Here is a 16,811-nt window from a genome sequence, read left to right as displayed (position 1 = left end):
TGACCTCATGAACGACCTTGCTCAAGTCTTGCAAACTGAGGGCCACTTCCTTGATCAAGTCCATCCATCATTTAAACAGTAATTTGGCTGAATTATCTAACATCTATACTCAACATATACTGCCAAGAAAGAATCGGCCTTGACACCCATAGCAAAATTCATCGGATGCTGATAAATATTTCAAAGAAAAGCCAGGTTTTAAGTTGCAGCATTAATAAGGCTGCATTGGTTGCCAGTTGCGGCCTGGATCAGGTTCAAAGTTTCGGTTTTGATCTTTAAGGCCCTTTGCAGTCTGGGACCCACATATCTGAGGGACTGCCTGTCGCCCTGTCTCCTCTGCAGGGCCTTGTGCTATGTGGGTACCAACTAGTTGGTCGTTCCTAGCCCCTGGGAAGCCTGGGCCAGGGCCTTTTTGGTCCTGGCCCCCACTGGTGGAATGAGCTGGGCCTGTAAGACGGAGCTCATCTGCCAGGTATATGGTTGAAGTCAGGGAAGTCAGAAGATGGATCCTCCCTAAAGAAGATCTACCATCATACTGGTGACCAGTAGATACTGTTCCCCTTTGATGCCCAGCTGGCAGTCAGCCGTGGTGGGGTGAGGGTTGATTTTTACCACCATGATTTATATGTTTTTGTATGTTGTTTTAATGGGATTTTATTGGGTTTTTAAATTGTAATTGGGCATCGGTTTTGTAACCCGCCATGAGCCAAATGTCGAGAGTGGTGGGAAACAAACAAACAAACAAACGTACAAACATACAAACTCTGGCAAATAAACCTGTAGAGGGAGTCGCCATCTAGGGAGCTACCTGCCTCTCTTCTGAAGGTTGGAGTGGCCAGAGCTGTTTTCAACAGAATTCTTTTGGTCAAACAGGTACAGTGAGTGGATTATAAGAACACAAGAGAAGCCATCCAGTCCAACACTCTGTGTCACACAGTGGCCAAAATCCAGGTGCTGTCAGGAAGTCCACCAGCAGGGCCAGAACTCTAGAACCCCTCCCATTGTTGCCCTCCCCAAGCACCAAGAATACAGAGCATCACTTCCCCAGACATGGTGTCCCATGTATACATGGTTTATCCATTCCCCCTTGAAGCTTCCTATGTTTGTAGCCGCCACCACTTCTTGCAACTGTGAATTCTTGGTCTTTGGGTGAAGAAGTACTTCCTTTGATCTGTCCTAAGCCTACTGCTCATTAATTTCATGGAGTCTTGTGAGGTACTCCTTTCTCTACCTTCTCTATCCCAGGCATAATTATGTAAACCTCTATCACGTCACTCCTTTAGCTATCTGGCACTAAGGCCTTTGTTTATCATAACAAATGAGAACAGGTTCTAATGTATTTTAAGAAATCACCAGTGGAATCCCAGAACAACTGTGATTCCTTTGCTGGAGAACTGCCGGCCAAGAGAAGGACCTCTTTTCAGAAGTTTACAGAATGGAATGCAAAGAGCAGGATCTGCCTAATTGCTCAGATTTTGCCATTCCCCTCCCCCCCATTAGCACTCCTGCTCCGCTTCTGTTTCTCTTACCAGCACAGTGAGAATGATAAAGCATTTATATTATTTTATATTATTACTTACTTACTTACTTAGTTATTTATTAGATTTACTCCTCACCTCTCCCTGGAGGCCTGAGGCGAGTTACAGACATAGGTAAAAGGTAAAGGTATCCCCTGTGCAAGCACCGAGTCATGTCTGACCCTTGGGGTGACGCCCTCTAGCGTTTTCATGGCAGACTCAATACGGGGTGGTTTGCCAGTGCCTTCCCCAGTCATTACCGTTTACCCCCCAGCAAGCTGGGTACTCATTTTACTGACCTCGGAGGGATGGAAGGCTGAGTCAACCTTGAGCCGGCTGCTGGGATTGAACTCCCAACCTCATGGGCAGACAGATTCAGACAGCATGTCACTGCCTTTTTTACCACTCTGCACCACAAGAGGCTCTTCTTACAGACATATAAAACCCCAATAAAAACATACAATAAAAATTATAAAACATATCATACATAAATCCCCAGACAATAGAACAAGATGTGGAAAAAACTCAGTTCATATCTACTCTACCCCTTGGTAACCCACTCGAGGGGAAGGGAGGACAGAGGGTGCCAGATGGAGTACGCTACTGCTGCTGTAAGGAGGGCTAGATCTTCCATATGGCCCAGCCTCACCCCACGACCTGGCGGAAGAGCTCTGTTTTGCAGGCCCTGTGGAACGCGAGAGCTCCCGCAAGGCCTGCAGCTCCTTGGGGACCTACCCATAGTGGATTGATTAAATGCTCTGTAATTCTTAGTTTGAGAGGGCAGATCGTCCACTGGACCTGGATAGAAAAGGGCTGTGGTGAGAAAGGAGTGCAAAACCTGCAGGGTATATTTTAAGGACCCAACACTCTCACATGCCAGTCCTGTGTGGGCTAGAAAAAGATGAGATGGCACAAGAAACAGCCTTGCCATCCTGAGCCGAAGCTGCTTTGTTCCTGGCAATCCATGCTGCCCGGCCGCTTGGAAAGGTTGCTTTGCAAATTTTCACCCAGTCGAAGTGGCATAACTGGGTGTTTTATGGCGCCTGAGCAGCTGTGCTGGCACAATTGATCTTGCTTTGAAGCGGGAGAATGGGGGCGGTCGCCAGGGTGATATATGCGAGAGTGATGAGGAAGAGATGAAGGTCAGGATCTGATACAGGAGTGCTGCTAAATAGGACGATTACTCAATCGAAAGGCAGATGACTAATCAACCAGAAGCCCTTCAAACGACGGCTCTTAAATCAATTTGTGTGTTACTAACATTTCAGTATAAGTGCCTCTCTCTTCCTCTTTGAGACAGCACAGGAAAAGCAAATGTTACCCTTTTCTGTTAGGATAGAACAAGCAGTCTGTAATGTTTTATTTATTTCTTACACTTTCATGAGCTTTAGTGGCAGGAGTAGGAAGAAGCAGAAGAGTTCGTTCTTATATGCCGCTTTTCTCTACATGAAGGAGTCTCAAAGCGACATACAATTGCCTTCCCTTTCCTCTCCCCACAATGGATATCCTGTGGGGTAGGTGAGGGTGCAAGGGCCCTGATATTACTGCTTTTTCAGAACAGCTTTATCAGAGCTGTGACTAGCCCAAAGTGACTGGCACAAAAGAGGCTTTACAAATTTTCCAAGGTCATTACCAGTGAGCTGGATCCAATTGGAGAATCCAAAGAGAAAACCACACACATCTGCATGGGAGGGCAGGAAATTACCATTACTGTGCAGCTGTACTAGGACAGAAGCCAAAACATGATGTATTTTCCCCAAAAGCTCTTCTGAGCTTCTGAGCTTCTGCCAGAAACTCTTTCCCCATACAACTTGCAGCTCTGTGCGAAACCTAGAACTTTGTGCATGTACGCACGTACACACACATGTACATGGGTGTACATGTGCACACACACACAGGTTGCTAATTACCAAAGCTTGCAATTCTAGTGTCACTGGGTTCTACTGTGCATTCTGTTACACTCAACATTTCACTCCATTTTCACAGTGGCCAGTAGCAGAAAGTCCCCTTGGGTTTAGCAATGTGAAGCATGGGGTTTTGCAGCTGCTTTTGTCAGTTTCAACCTTGTTTCCCCCTCTTTGCCTGTGTTCTTTTGTGTTCCCTTTCATTCAGTGAATTAACAGCTAAAGGCATGCACAAACTGAATCATGAGGATTTAAATGGATGGCGCTTTCTGGACGTTATTGCATAGCTGTGATAGGGCAATTGTGTACATTAAAAAACAACAACTTAGGATGCCACCCCTACATGTCACAAGTGACATTTCCACCCTCGTTTAGAAAAGCAAAGGTTTCTTTTTTGTAGCTGCAGAATAAATACCCAGGAGGAAAAAGTATGGCCCGTAGGCAGGTGCGGAATCAAGCTTAAAGACTTACTGCTCATAAAATCTGCAGTAAGCTGTGCATGCATAATACGCCATAGAGAAAAGAATGGAGGGCTGCCAGCTCCAGGTGGGGAAGTACCTGGAGATTCTAAGGGTAGAACCTGAAGGGGGTAGGGCTTGGAAAGAGAAGGAACTTTGATGAGGTATAATGGGAGAGTTCACATTCCAAAGCAGCCCCTTTCTTCAGGCGAACTGATATCTGTTGCCAGAGGATCAGCTGTAATAGTGGGAGGTCTTTAGCTACTACCTGGCAGTCGGCAACCATACACAGAGGGCTAGCTAGCCTCCATTTTTATGCACGGTTTGACATGAAAATCCTATGACCAGCAGATCCTGAAAACGTCCTTTTCTGGGAGTGTAACGTAAACATTCTTATTGCCAGATGTGGAAAAGATCGCACGAAGTCCTCACGGAATTGCTAAGGTGAATTTCTGAGGTGCAATCAATCAATACAACACACTTTGTGGTTAGGCTTACTAACCTTGTGGCCTGGGGTTCTTCTGGCATTCCAGCTGTTCTCCAGACAGAGATCAGTTTCCCTGGAGAAAGTGGCAGGTGTATGGCATCCTGTCCCCACTGAACTTCCTTTCCTCCCCAAATGCTGCCCACCAAATCCTCAGGAATTTTTCTAAGCCAGAGTCACCAACCCTAAAAGTGCTTTTGGCAATTTTACATCATGCAAAAATAGAAATGTCCCTATGATTAGAACCAAGTTAGAATTTGCTAGTTGTTTGAGTTATCTACATATTTCTCATTTATACCGCAGTCTTTCTCAAAGGAATGCAGGAATTACAACTGATCTACTGACTAGAGAGGCAGTTCTCTAATTTCATCCTTATTACATAACCTGTGAAGTAAGTATGAGAGGGGGAGAGCTTGGCCCAAGGTCACCCAGTGACCTTCATGGTAGATCAAACTAGCTTCTCTCTTCTCTCTAACCTCTACACCATGCCGATTCTATTATATGAAAATAATCAACCCTTCCCATTAGGAAAGTTTCTGGCTTCTGGGCAATTCTTACTTATTTACATAGCCTTTTGATATGCTGTGTGGGGCACTGATATTAAGTCACTCTTCCAGGAGAGAACCCTGATACAATACAGTCCTTCACCTCCTGTGTTGCAGAGTCAATTTTCTAATATCAGAACTTCCTTGCAGTACCTTTCTCCCAGGTAAAGAGAGACTGCAGTTTTGATCTTGATTTGCATTAAGGTGTCACTAATCTTGTTTTACATCCCCCCCGCCCCCGTTTTTGGGACCCCTGGTGTTCTTTGCCAACCTATAAGATGCAATTGCATTGTTAGAGTAGCCCTTGGTTTGTTTAAACCGTGTTTATCATTCCAGGCAAACATCTTTGATGTGGGAGATGTGAAAAAACTTTCAACAATCAACCTCTGTTCTCCCTGGTAGCTTGACAGTAACGTCAGAAGGACAACCCAACTTGTACCAGTCAGTTTTTTAAATTTAAGTAGAACGGCTAGGCTGGAAACAAAGCCCCAAGGAGGCTGTGTCCTTTGAATGACGGGGTGGGGGTGGGGGCGGCACTCAGAGATCCTTCCTGATGTTGTAATATTTATTTAGCTGCAGTGCTGGGCAAAGTGTTGCACAGTGAGCAGCCCTCCCCACTGATTAGAGTGCTTGCAGTCAGTGTTGCAGAGCCAAAATTGGGGAGGGGAAGCAAGAAGGAAGGCAGCAATTAGTATCCTAAACAGCCCTCTTCTAGTTTCCCTTTCAGCCTTACTTAACTAAAAAAACCAGGATTCTGTCCTCACTTCATTCCCAGGAAATGACCTCAAGGGGACGGTATCTTTTATGCTTCTTTGGCATCATCTCACTACGGGCTGCTCATCCCTAGAAATGTGGTACTTAGAAGGCAGGGTCTGGTACTACCTGATACTGTTATTCCTTGGAGTCAAATCTTCTCCTCTGTCAAGCACTGCTCAGCCTGTGGACCCAGGCCTTCCTGCCAGCCACAGGTGCTGACCAAGACATGCTGAGTGGAGTGGATCATAGAAAGTTCTCTCCCCAATGCTCGGTGCTGACTCCAGAGGTGAAATATCTTTTCCCAGCACACCCATTGTGCTGCCTCATGCAGTCCTTGGAGTTACTGTTCTATGAAAACAGCGGCCTAACATCTACCAAGACCTTCCTATCAAAAAGATGTCCAATACCCTATTCTAGTCCCGGAATAACAGGAGGCATACTGAGATTGCCGATGCTGCTATTTCGCTTTTGACATCAGATGTTAATCAAACTGCCATTCAATTTTTAAAATATAGCTACTTCAGATTTTACAATTGCATTTTAATGAAGTGTTTTAACTGTTGATTTAGAGACCACGATCTACCAGCGTACATCACAGAGCTGGCTTGGTGGGGTGGAATTTAAATTGAATAAACAAACTAACAAACAAACTTTTCAGACTCCTTTAACCATGTCAGAGGCATGTCCTTTCGGAAAGAGCCAGCCTACAGCCATGCCTCTTGCCTGGCTACCTAAGAGCACTTGTTACTTACCAGAAGAGAGCTGGGAGTGACTGTTCATACGCTTTGCCAAGTAAATGTAAAAGGGGAGAGAGTTTTGAATGGATTCAGCATGTCTTTAACTGAACAAGACTGGGCTGTCACCTGTGCTCGTGCCACTGTCTTGTACCCTCAGGTCACCCAGAGTGCTGGCAGCAAAGCCATGGTGGTGAAGATCTACAAGAACGATGTGGACCAGGAGGTCATTGTACGTGAGATTAGCTTGCTGCAAAAGCTCTCCCATCCCAACATTGTCCGGTAAGTCTTTAGGTGGGAGATGACCTGGAAAAGCACATCAGCACTCAGCTCAGGGCCTAGCATGGGGCAGTTCCCAGTGTATCAGACTATGATCTAGGACAGGGGTAGTCAACCTGTGGTCCTCCAGATGTCCATGGACTACAATTCCCATGAGCCCCTGCCAGCGTTTTATGGCAAGGTCTCATGGGAACTGTAGGCCATGAACACCTGGAGGACCACAGGTTGACTACCCTGGATCTAGGAGACCCAAGGTGCTAGCAAAGTGGTTGTATAAGCACAACTTTCTTCACAGGGTGAGGATGAAATGCAGGAGGGGAGGACCAATATACACTGCCCTGAGCTCCTTGGAGGAAGGGCCGGATACAAACGCAACAAATAAGTAAATAGAGACTGAGCTTGTTAAGTGTTGATCTACGCCTCCTCACTTCTAAGCAGGCAATACTGAAGCCTGCTTCCTGTGTCTTGCACCACTTGGGGTCCTGCTTCTGCATCCCTCATTGAACAATCCTTAGTGTTCTTTTCCCCTGGATATTTTTTCCTTCTATTCCTCATCAGTGTCTCTTTTGTTCCTATACTTAAATACTCTCAATATGTACATGGCTACCTGTTCAGTGATCCTTGGACACCCATTCCAGGAAACAACCCAACAACCATCGGGTCCAGAAATCCAAATGGGCCTCCCTTAGCAGTGCCTGTAAAAAAAAATTGAACTAAATAATTGATAACCTCCCTTGTAATTGCATGCCAAAATCTGCTGTGGATTCCTCCTGCTTAATGGTAAAGCTGGCCCAGTTTTTTCTTTCTCTGCCTTCTTTTTGCTGCTCCATCCATATTAGCAGCATTTATAGGAGCACAGGCATCTTTGTGCTCATTTTTTAAAACAAAGCTCAGTCTAGAGAACGTAATGGACATGCCAAGAACTGCAGCAGGGAGGTGTCCATGCAGAAGAACAGCTCTGCTCCCTTCTCAGTCTAGGGTGAGAGAGAGTTACAGAGGAGAGCCCCATTGATGGTGTTCTGATAGCTCATTGGCTCCTACCAAATGCCTGGCAGAAGAGCTCAGTTTGCAGGCCCTTTGGAAACATGGCAGTTCCTGTAGGGCCCACAGCTCTTCCAGGAACTCATTCAGCCAGGTTGGGGCCAGGAGTGAAAAGGCCTTGTGCTAGCATTGGGCTGCAGAGAACATCCTGGATGTCATGCTGACCCATTGGCGCCATGTCATGAATCAGGGGGACTCTCTTCTTAGGGATCTGAAGGGCCTCTCAGTATTTTTCCATGCTGTGAATGTTTCACCATACCTCTCCCTGTCTCTTAGATTCCTAGGTTGCTGGCATTGTTTATAGCTTGATATTTCTCAAGGACCCCTGTGTAGTGTCTGAAGGGGAGTAAACATTCTTGGAGAGTGTTTGGCAACCAGGTGTCAAATTCTGAGTTACTTTCACTTTTGAGGATGAAAGGACCTTTCTGTGGGAATGACCTTTGGTGCAAAAATGCCCAGGTGAATGGAAGTTTGGGCTGAAGCCTATATGTATTTTGATTCTGCCGTTGTATACTATCTTTAACAATGATTACCTGTTGTGATCATTTGCTCTCTTGGACTAAATAGAACTACTTATGGACTTCCTACTCAGAGGCTGCCTGAGGTCACTTTATATGTCTATTTGGAAGTGTATTGTGGGGTCATGGCACTGGAATTGTCCTCTCTTTTTGCAGGTATCTTGGCATCTGTGTGAAGGATGATAAGCTGTATCCAATTCTGGAGGTAAGGAATTACTTTACACAGTTCCTCTTCAGACTGCTGAAAGCAGGTGATGTCAGGATCAAGATATAAGCCTTCTTCCCTGTCCTCCTCTCGTGACTCCAGGATGGATACTGCAGCTGCAGTCTTTTTTAGCCATCTGCAAATTTCCAGGAAGCATCAGCTGAGGGTTTATTCCTAATAATGTTGAGTTGTTGTCTTGATCAGAAGATTGAAAAAGGCTGTTCTATAGCATCACACCCTGCTGATCACTCGAGTGTCTTTAGGCACAGCGATCAAATCTCCAGGAATTTCTCAAGGTTGAGTTGACAACCCTCATCTGAACCACACCCTACAACCTTCAGTATGTGTGTGGGGAGGTTTCACATGTTGGAACACTCCTCCAAATGCAAAAAGCTAGCCATATAAGGTCTTACTTGCTTTCTGCAGTGATTGTTTCTGAGAACTAGGGCTTTACTCCCTTCTCTTTTAGTCCAGCGTTTGCTGGCAGGGGTTCATGGGAAGCGTAGTCCATGAACATCTGGAGGACCACAGGTTGACTACCCCTGCTTTAGTCCACACCCTGCTGTTTATGGGAAGCCCCACTCCCCCAATCTTGCAGACTGGCAATTGGTACCATCTTGCCTTCTTTGTGTGCAGTATGTGAACGGAGGAGTCCTGGAAGAGCTTCTGGCCTGCAAGGATGTCTCTCTCAGCTGGAAAGAGAAAGTGGACCTGGCTTCAGACATCACGCGAGGCATGGTTTACCTGCACTCCAAGAACATATACCACAGAGACCTCAACTCCAAGGTAAGCTATGCATAGCTTCCATGTACGGAGGCAGGATACCTTTGGATAGCAGATGCTGGAGACAAGCAGCCCTGCTTGTGTGGCTATCTGGAGGCAACTGGGTTGACTTCTGAGACAAAATGCTGGACTGGGTGAACCCTGGCAGCTTAGGAGATTGACTCTCAAAAGGATGACTTTCCATCCAGGTCTTCCTTCAGAATGAGGAGATATGTTCTTCAAGACAGGATCTGCAAGCTAAATGACTGGACCTTCTCCAAGTCACTTACTAATGCCTCTGTAGAAATCTCAGATCTGTTGCTTCAGGGTTGTTTATACCTCTGCAAACCTGATGGGTAACTCAGCTTTGCAAGGCATCAGCAAGGATTTGTGCCTGTTTATTGTTAGCGGGCCACAGAAATGAGGCAGAAGGGTGGAGTTGGCTGTTGGGTTCAAGGTGAAACAGCAAGGGCTGAATCAATGCAAACAGTAACCCATGAGATGTACCACTGCTGGGGATGGTGGTTGGTTTGTTTGAAAGGACTTCCGGATGGAGGGAGGCAGTGGCAAAGGGTCTGTGAGAAGACTGTAGAAGAAGCACTTGACATGACTGCATCCCACATTTTGGTCCTCTGGTTTTTGGTACAGAACATGGTGGGATGTGAGTATTAACAGAGTAACCTGTGATCCATCCGTTGCTCAGTTTAGATCTTGGCCCTTAGGGTTGCTGCTGTCTCTCACCACCTCCAGCTTCTGGTTGTGGGGGACCATCCAGGATCCAGCACAGCTGAGATTTTCCTCATTATGTATTGATTTGCAAAAAATTGTGATTTGTAATCCCTTGGGGAAGATGGACAGAGACATATCCCCCCCACCCACGCATTACTGAAATCTGTTTAAATTTCATTTCAGAACTGCCTCATTCGCATGACCCAAAGGGGCCGGGAGGCCTTGGTGGCAGATTTTGGCCTGGCCAAAGAAGTGGTGGAGCTTTCGGCCAAGGGCCCTGAAAGGAAGCTTTCTCTTGTGGGTTCGGCTTTCTGGATGGCTCCTGAGATGTTGCGTGGGGAGCCTTATGATAGAAAGGTACAGTATTACTCTCCCAATTAATTGTCTCAGAAAAGATAATTTGGGTGAGATTTGGAACATGCACGTGGGCTTGAATGTGTCAGCTGATGAATCAGTTGTAATCTACTGACGTTGATCAGTTGAAAGATGGATGGTGAATGATCTAAACATTCTTTAGTTGAATGACAACCTTGCTTCAATCAACTGATTGAGGAAATGTATATCCTGGCTATCAGTATATGGACTTCAAGATGACTGTAGTGGTTAAGAAAACAAAATCAAGTATATAGTCCCTGCGGATTTTTCTTCTTCTGACCTTCTTAGCCAATATTGTACTTTGACTCACTACAATATTGTAGTTTGACTCGAGGGCGGGCCTGCCCTTGCCTTTGACCTGGAAATTGCATCTGGTGCAAAATGCAGCTGCCAGGGTCCTCACAGGCACATCTTGGAGGGCCCATGTCCAGCCTGTGCTGAGACAGCTGCATTGGTTGGCAGTTGTGGCCCGGATCAGACTCAAAGTTCTGGTATTAACATCTAAGACCATTCGCGGCTTGGGCCTTGCCCATCTGAGGGACCCCTGGTCTCCTTATGCCCCTCGCAGGGTTCTTCGCTCTGTGGGTGCTAATCTGCTTGTGGGCCCTGGCCCCAGAGAAGCACGCCTGGCCTCTGCCCCATGTTTGGTACTGTTAGGAAGTGAGGCTTTTCTCTTTTCCTCCACAGCAAATTGCTTTCACGTATCGCCAGCATAACTTCCCCCAACTATTTCCCCGTCTTTCTTAAACTTGCCTTGCTGGAAAGCCTGGATTTCCCACCCACCAGCTGTTTTCTCAGCCCCTGTTTCTTCCCGTAGTGGCCATTTCCATCCCCACCATGAAGGTTTTGTGTTGTGCTTACTCAGCAATTGAATATCATTATAACTTTCTACCAACTTCTGTGTCAAGTTTTCTGAATTCCCAGCTTTCACTATTTTTAAAATGTCTTTAGCTTCTTTTGTTATGGAGATATAAGAGGAAAAGTTGTACTTAGAAAAAAAGAGCTGAGGGTTCAGAAGGTTCGATACACAGATGTCCGAGTGCTATAAGGGTAATAACGATATTCATTCGCCAGTTAAAGAAAAAACCTTGGCAAAGCCCTGGGGATGAAGGTGTGGGGGGGGGGAGGATAGCTGTTTTCAGGGGATCAGGGCTGGGAAAGGGTGTGGAACTTTCCCATGTGGAAGCCCCATTGCTGCTTCACTGGATAAGCAGCAACAGGGGAACTACCTATGGCCGTTCCCATGGGGAAAACACCCTTCTCTGTGTTTCCAGCCAAAACGTCATATTTCCCCCCTTGTGATTCTCTCACCAGTCAGCAGGTGCAGATGGAACACAAAACAAATTGGAGGCAAGGGGGGTAAGAATTACGGTTTCTTGGCTATTGGACTGTTTGTCTCTGCTGCCCAAGTATCTACTTAAGGGGCAGGATTTCACCTGTCCCGGTTCCAAAGGCTGCCTCACCTCCCACCCTACCCCAGCTAACTTTCACTCTCTCCCACAGGTGGACGTCTTCTCCTTTGGTATCGTCCTGTGTGAGATCCTGGGCAGGATCCCTGCCGATCCAGAGGTGCTGCCTCGGACCCAGGTCATTATAACACACCCTTCTGACCAGCCAGAGAGAGACTTGCCCCACCAGTGTTGTGGCTGTTAGGCTGCCTTGTTTTAAGTACCAGCAAGGTGTGAGAAGGCGTGCATGAAGTGCTTGTGAGCACTTTGGCTCCAGATTATGCGGGGAAGGGAGGGAGAGAGATGAGAACTGCTGGGGTTCAGTGTGCTGGAGGGCAGATTATGAAGTGGCCTAAACTTTGGAGCACTATTTCTGAATCCTCCTTTTACATTGTTGTTTCCTACCAGGATTATGGCCTGGACGTAGCTGCCTTCCAAGAAATGATTGGCGGATGCCCCAAGCACGTTTTGGACTTGGCCGCCAGCTGCTGCAGAGTAAGGATGCTTTTGAAAAAGGGGTTGGGATGGGACTGCAGATTGTCTTGGGTCTCCTCTCCCCCTCACCTTTTGCACGTTTCTTTTTCATTCGTGAAAGTGGGAATTCCTGGCGGGGGTCAAGGGCTGTTCTTGCTTTCCTTATCTAGATTGACAAACTGGGGGCCAATGAGGAATTGTAGCCTGAGGCCGTTTCCAAGGGTGCCATTTGGCGCAGCCAGAATGGCCCGCTGGAGAGCCAGTGTGGTGTAGCGGTTAAGAGCGGTGGCTTCTGACCTGAAGAGCTGGGTTTGATTTCCTGCTCCTCCGTATGCAGCCAGCTGGGTCACCTTGGGCTAGCCACAGCCCTGATGGTGCTGTTCTCATAGAGCAATCCTGTCAGAGTTCTCTCAGCCCTCACAGGGTGTCTGTTGTGGGGAGAGGGAGGGAAGGCGATTATAAGCCGCTTTGAGACTCGTTCAGGCAGTGAAAAGTGGGGTATAAAAACCAACTCTTCTTATTGGGAAGCAGGTTTTCTTCCCACTTCCTCACAGCATTGTGGGGCTGTAGAGCACCATCCACCTTGTCCTCATCTGTTCTGCAGACATTTGCAAGCCTGCTTTGCTGAGATGTTTTGGGAAAGACTGCAAGGCCAGGATGGCTGGATTCTTCCTGGTTTTGCCCACATGATTGCCATTGTCCTAAACTCAGCAGCAGCTGCCCCCTCCCCTCCAGCCCACCATGGGGTAGGAGCTTTTCCTAGATTTTGAAAAAATGGGAATTGATATAGAAGAAAGAAAAGAATATCTGGTTTTTTTTGGTACCCTGCTTTTCATTACCCAAAGGAGTCCCAAAATGGGACCCTTTCCCTTCCTTTCTCCACAACAGACACCCTGTGAGGTAGGTTCGACTGAGAGAGCTCTGAGAGAACTGCTCTGTGGGAATAGCCCTAAGAGAACTGTGACTGGCCCAAGGTCACCCAGCTGGCTGCATGTGGAGGAGCAGGGAAACAAACCCAGTTCTCCAGATTAGAGGCCACCACTCTTAACCACTACACCATGCCTGGCTCTCTGGGACAGAAATGTATGATGCTACATCAGTTATGGGTATTTAAAAAATCTTGAGAAAAGGCCCCCTGGGGGTGTTGGGATAGGGGAATGGCTGCTACAAGGAAATGCAGGGAAACCCACTGTGTGGAAGTGCTGTGGCCACTGTGCGGCATCAACAGCTACAGTGACAGCACGACACCACAGGGAAGTGTCACCCTGTGAAAAAGGTCCAGATCCTCCCCCCTTGAAAGTTAGTTGAAGTTCTTAGGTGCTCGTAAGGGCTTCAGCAAGCCAATCTGACTTGCCTTCCCCTGTTCTCTCACCATCAAGCCATTAAGTCCTGTTTTTCAGCATGCCTGGGGAGTCCCCTGAGTGTGCAGGGCCCCATCCCTTGTCTGGGGGTGGCCTGGCGGTTCCTCTATCATGATTGGCCTGAGCCACCCCCTTTACAACCTGAGTCAGTTAACAAGAAGGAGAATCTGTTTCAGACCTTCAAGGTGGCTGACAAACGAAGAGAAGCAAAATACCATGACGCCCCCCAAAAGGGTGATGCTAAAAGGAACGGCAGAGAATTTCTACGGGAATGCCTTGATTTCCCCGAAGAACCCATGCCTTAAAGCAGAAAGGGCTTGTGGAGCAGTTTAAAACACAGTCATCCTCAACCAGGCACACCCCCCTGAGCTCCTTTGCAGAAGAGCAGGATAAAAAAATGGGACCAATGAGGGGGGAGGGAATGCGGTTGCCGTGACGCAGTGGTTGGAGGGCAGAGAACAAGAGATGGGTCAACGGTGGCTTGCTCATGACATACACCTGAAGCTGCCTGGCACTTCCACACAAGGGGTTTCTCAGCATTGCTTTTGGGCAGCTGCTGGTCTCTCTGGGTCCCTGTTATCTGCTCAGATTAGCAGCAGTTCTCCAAGGCCTCAAAGCAGACGTCTTTCACATCACCTACAGCCTGATCCTTTTAACGAGATGCTGGGGAGTGAAATTAAGACCTCCTGTATGCCGAGCAGATGTTCTCCCACTGAGCCACAACCCCTCTCCTGTTCATAAATCTCCTAAACTGAGCATCTGTTGACAGTTTCCTTTCTTTCCCCCTCCTGCCTTCCATCAGCTGGAAGCCTTCAAGCGGCCGTCATTCACAGAGCTCCTGGAGGAACTGGAAGATGCCGCGGAGAGGCTGGAATCCGTGGTGGACCACCAGTCTCCAGGGTGAAGTTTCTCTGTGGAACATGGACTGTAAATTACCTGTAAATCTGAAGAAAACAAGGTGGTGACATGAAGGGGGAATGTCCTCTGTGCAAAACATTTAAAGGGGGCTTTGCCCTGCTCCCCCTCTCAGGCAGATCTCCAGTTTGTACAGCTGAAGAGGAAGCATCTGCACCCCCGCCACTGTGCCCCCCCTGCCTGACCAGCCTCCCCCATTGTGATGTTTTAGAAGCCCAAAGGTCATCCAGTCCTGGCGCCCGCACAGAGCAAGCACAGGACTCAAGCAGAGAGCAAGTGAACCTCAGACAAGCAAGCCCCACCCTGTGTTTCATTAACAGTTGGCAGTCCATGCCATAGAGGGGAATGAGCTGCTTTTTAAAAAGGATTAGGCCGATCCATGGAGGAGGAGAGCACTTCCATAGCTCATTAGCTTCTGTGTTCAGAGGAACTCTCTCTCTGAATACTAGAAGCCAAGAACAAACAGCAGAAGGGAAATGTCACCTTCACACCCAAGGCTTCTGACTGGCAACTGTTGGAAACATGGTGCTGTGTCAGGAGAGTGTTTTAGTTCAATCTCAGAGGATAATGTTTATGCATAAGTCTTTGCACCCAAGGCTCTGTTTAACCACCTGAGCCCTGCGCAGTTCCTCTTTCATTGCTTTGGCTCTGCTTTGGCTGAACCTAGGCCTTATGAGAGACGGGTGACTGTCACCAAAAAGAGGAGCAACTCAGTGTCCCCTTCCTCCTGTGGACCACTAATAACTGGAAGGACATGATATAGTGTCCCCTGGCTGCAAACATGCTCCACTTCCCTTCTGTCTTGTTGGCAGGGCTGGGAATCCTGCATAGTATTATGTGGTGTTACCAGAAGGGGTATATGTTTGCTTCTGGTTGTTGTTGATGGCCATGCAGCCCTTATGAATCCAATTGTGCCGTAAGCCGTCCCCAGGATCTGAACATCCGTCTTCCTTTCCCTGACTCTTTTCTGTTCCTTAGAAGAGGAGTGTGGGGCAGTGACCCCCAACCTAGTACTCCCAGGCTTTCCATTTGCTTCTGTCACTGAGCCACCATGCCCCGTGGCGGTTATTTCATAAGGCCTTCCAAGGCAGCCACACTGTGGTGGCACTCCGTCTCCACCTTCAAATCCCCGAAATATCCAGTACTTGAGCAGGCTGGGGATCTAGATGGAGGGCCGATCACTCTTATTTCCTCCTGACCCCCCCCCCCCCCACACACGGATACCTCTTTTGATAGCTGCTGAAATTCACCCAAGTCTCAAAGCTGCTCTTCAGAGAGAATACAAAGGGGTGATGTTGCACATCCCTAATAATTAACATAACCTTGAACTTCAGGCATCGCTTTTTCCAGCACACCAACATAAAAGTTTAAATAATGGTTGGGGAGGGCCTAGGCTTTTGGGGTGTCTGTGTTTGTGCAAGTCTGGACTTCCATTACCTTTTCAAGATCCGTCCGCAGAGCTGCACCCCTCCTCAGCAGTGACAGCCACGATTGGCAGTGGTCCCCCCCCCTCAAGATGTGAACCTGCTCAGGTCTCTCTCTGTATAAATTAATAAATGGCTGGCTAACTTTTCCCAGGCTGCCTTTAAGCATCAGCTGACTCCCTCCTTTTTTTGAGCGTGGAGCATTCCTTGCAGGGGGGAGGAGGGAAAGGGAGGGGAGCCCCTGAAAGGCAACACAGAAAGCAGAGCTGCAGTGCACGTGGGCAGGGCAAGCCCTTGCTTAAGGCTGTGTGCAGCTAGCCCTGCACAGAAGAAAAACCCCACAGAATGTTTAACAAGAGCTTTTGAAAGAGCTGGGAGGTTGGGAGCACATCCAAGCAGATTTTTTTTCACCATTGATGCATTCAGCTTTTGAGTTTCCTGCTAGCACAACTACTGTGGTATTCGGTTCGTCCAGAAGTAGCCTTGTATTAAATTCCTTCTGGAAGCTCCAGCGCTGGTTTCCTCTTTGGAAGCTGGGCCTTGGGCATCATTGGGAGACATGGCTTTTGTCAGTGCAGGGGTAGAAATCACTGGCTTGCCCTACGCATAAGTAGCTGATAAGTCTCAGTGCCTCAAAATGCGATGATGTCTGGTTGTTTGGCTACGTTTGGAAAGGATCGGACAGCTCCATGGGGGACGGGTGCAAGCACGGCTCTTTGCACAGATGGGTAAGTGGGAGGCCCAGGTGCAGAGACTGGATGCCTGATGCGGAGGGCAGCAGGGCCATGCCAGGCTTGTGGGATTCCAAAGGCATTTGCTTGGCTGCCCGGGAAACAGAATACGGACCTTTTTGCGGGTTGTCTCTCGCCAGGCCGTTCTGCG

General features: G+C 47.8%; 1 protein-coding gene across 4 annotated transcripts in view; it reads left to right on the top strand.

Moving 5' to 3' along the window:
* Positions 1–16,097, top strand: part of LOC143821561 (dual specificity testis-specific protein kinase 2-like) — a 35,042-nt gene extending 18,945 nt beyond the window's left edge. For all 4 annotated transcript variants that reach the window (XM_077305682.1, XM_077305680.1, XM_077305681.1 and 1 more), the window contains 7 exons: positions 6,559–6,680; positions 8,393–8,441; positions 9,078–9,227; positions 10,116–10,289; positions 11,811–11,894; positions 12,164–12,250; positions 14,393–16,097. In XM_077305682.1, coding sequence (XP_077161797.1) covers positions 6,559–6,680; positions 8,393–8,441; positions 9,078–9,227; positions 10,116–10,289; positions 11,811–11,894; positions 12,164–12,250; positions 14,393–14,494 — 768 coding nt within the window. In that variant the 3' untranslated portion in view covers positions 14,495–16,097. The remainder of the gene's footprint in view (positions 1–6,558; positions 6,681–8,392; positions 8,442–9,077; positions 9,228–10,115; positions 10,290–11,810; positions 11,895–12,163; positions 12,251–14,392) is intronic.
* Positions 16,098–16,811: the final 714 nt, after the last annotated feature.

Source organism: Paroedura picta, chromosome 12 (assembly GCF_049243985.1).
Source record: "Paroedura picta isolate Pp20150507F chromosome 12, Ppicta_v3.0, whole genome shotgun sequence".
NCBI lineage: Eukaryota > Metazoa > Chordata > Lepidosauria > Squamata > Gekkonidae > Paroedura > Paroedura picta.
The sequence above is the reverse complement of the archived record's forward strand: the minus strand, read 5'-3'. Positions and strand labels throughout refer to the sequence as shown.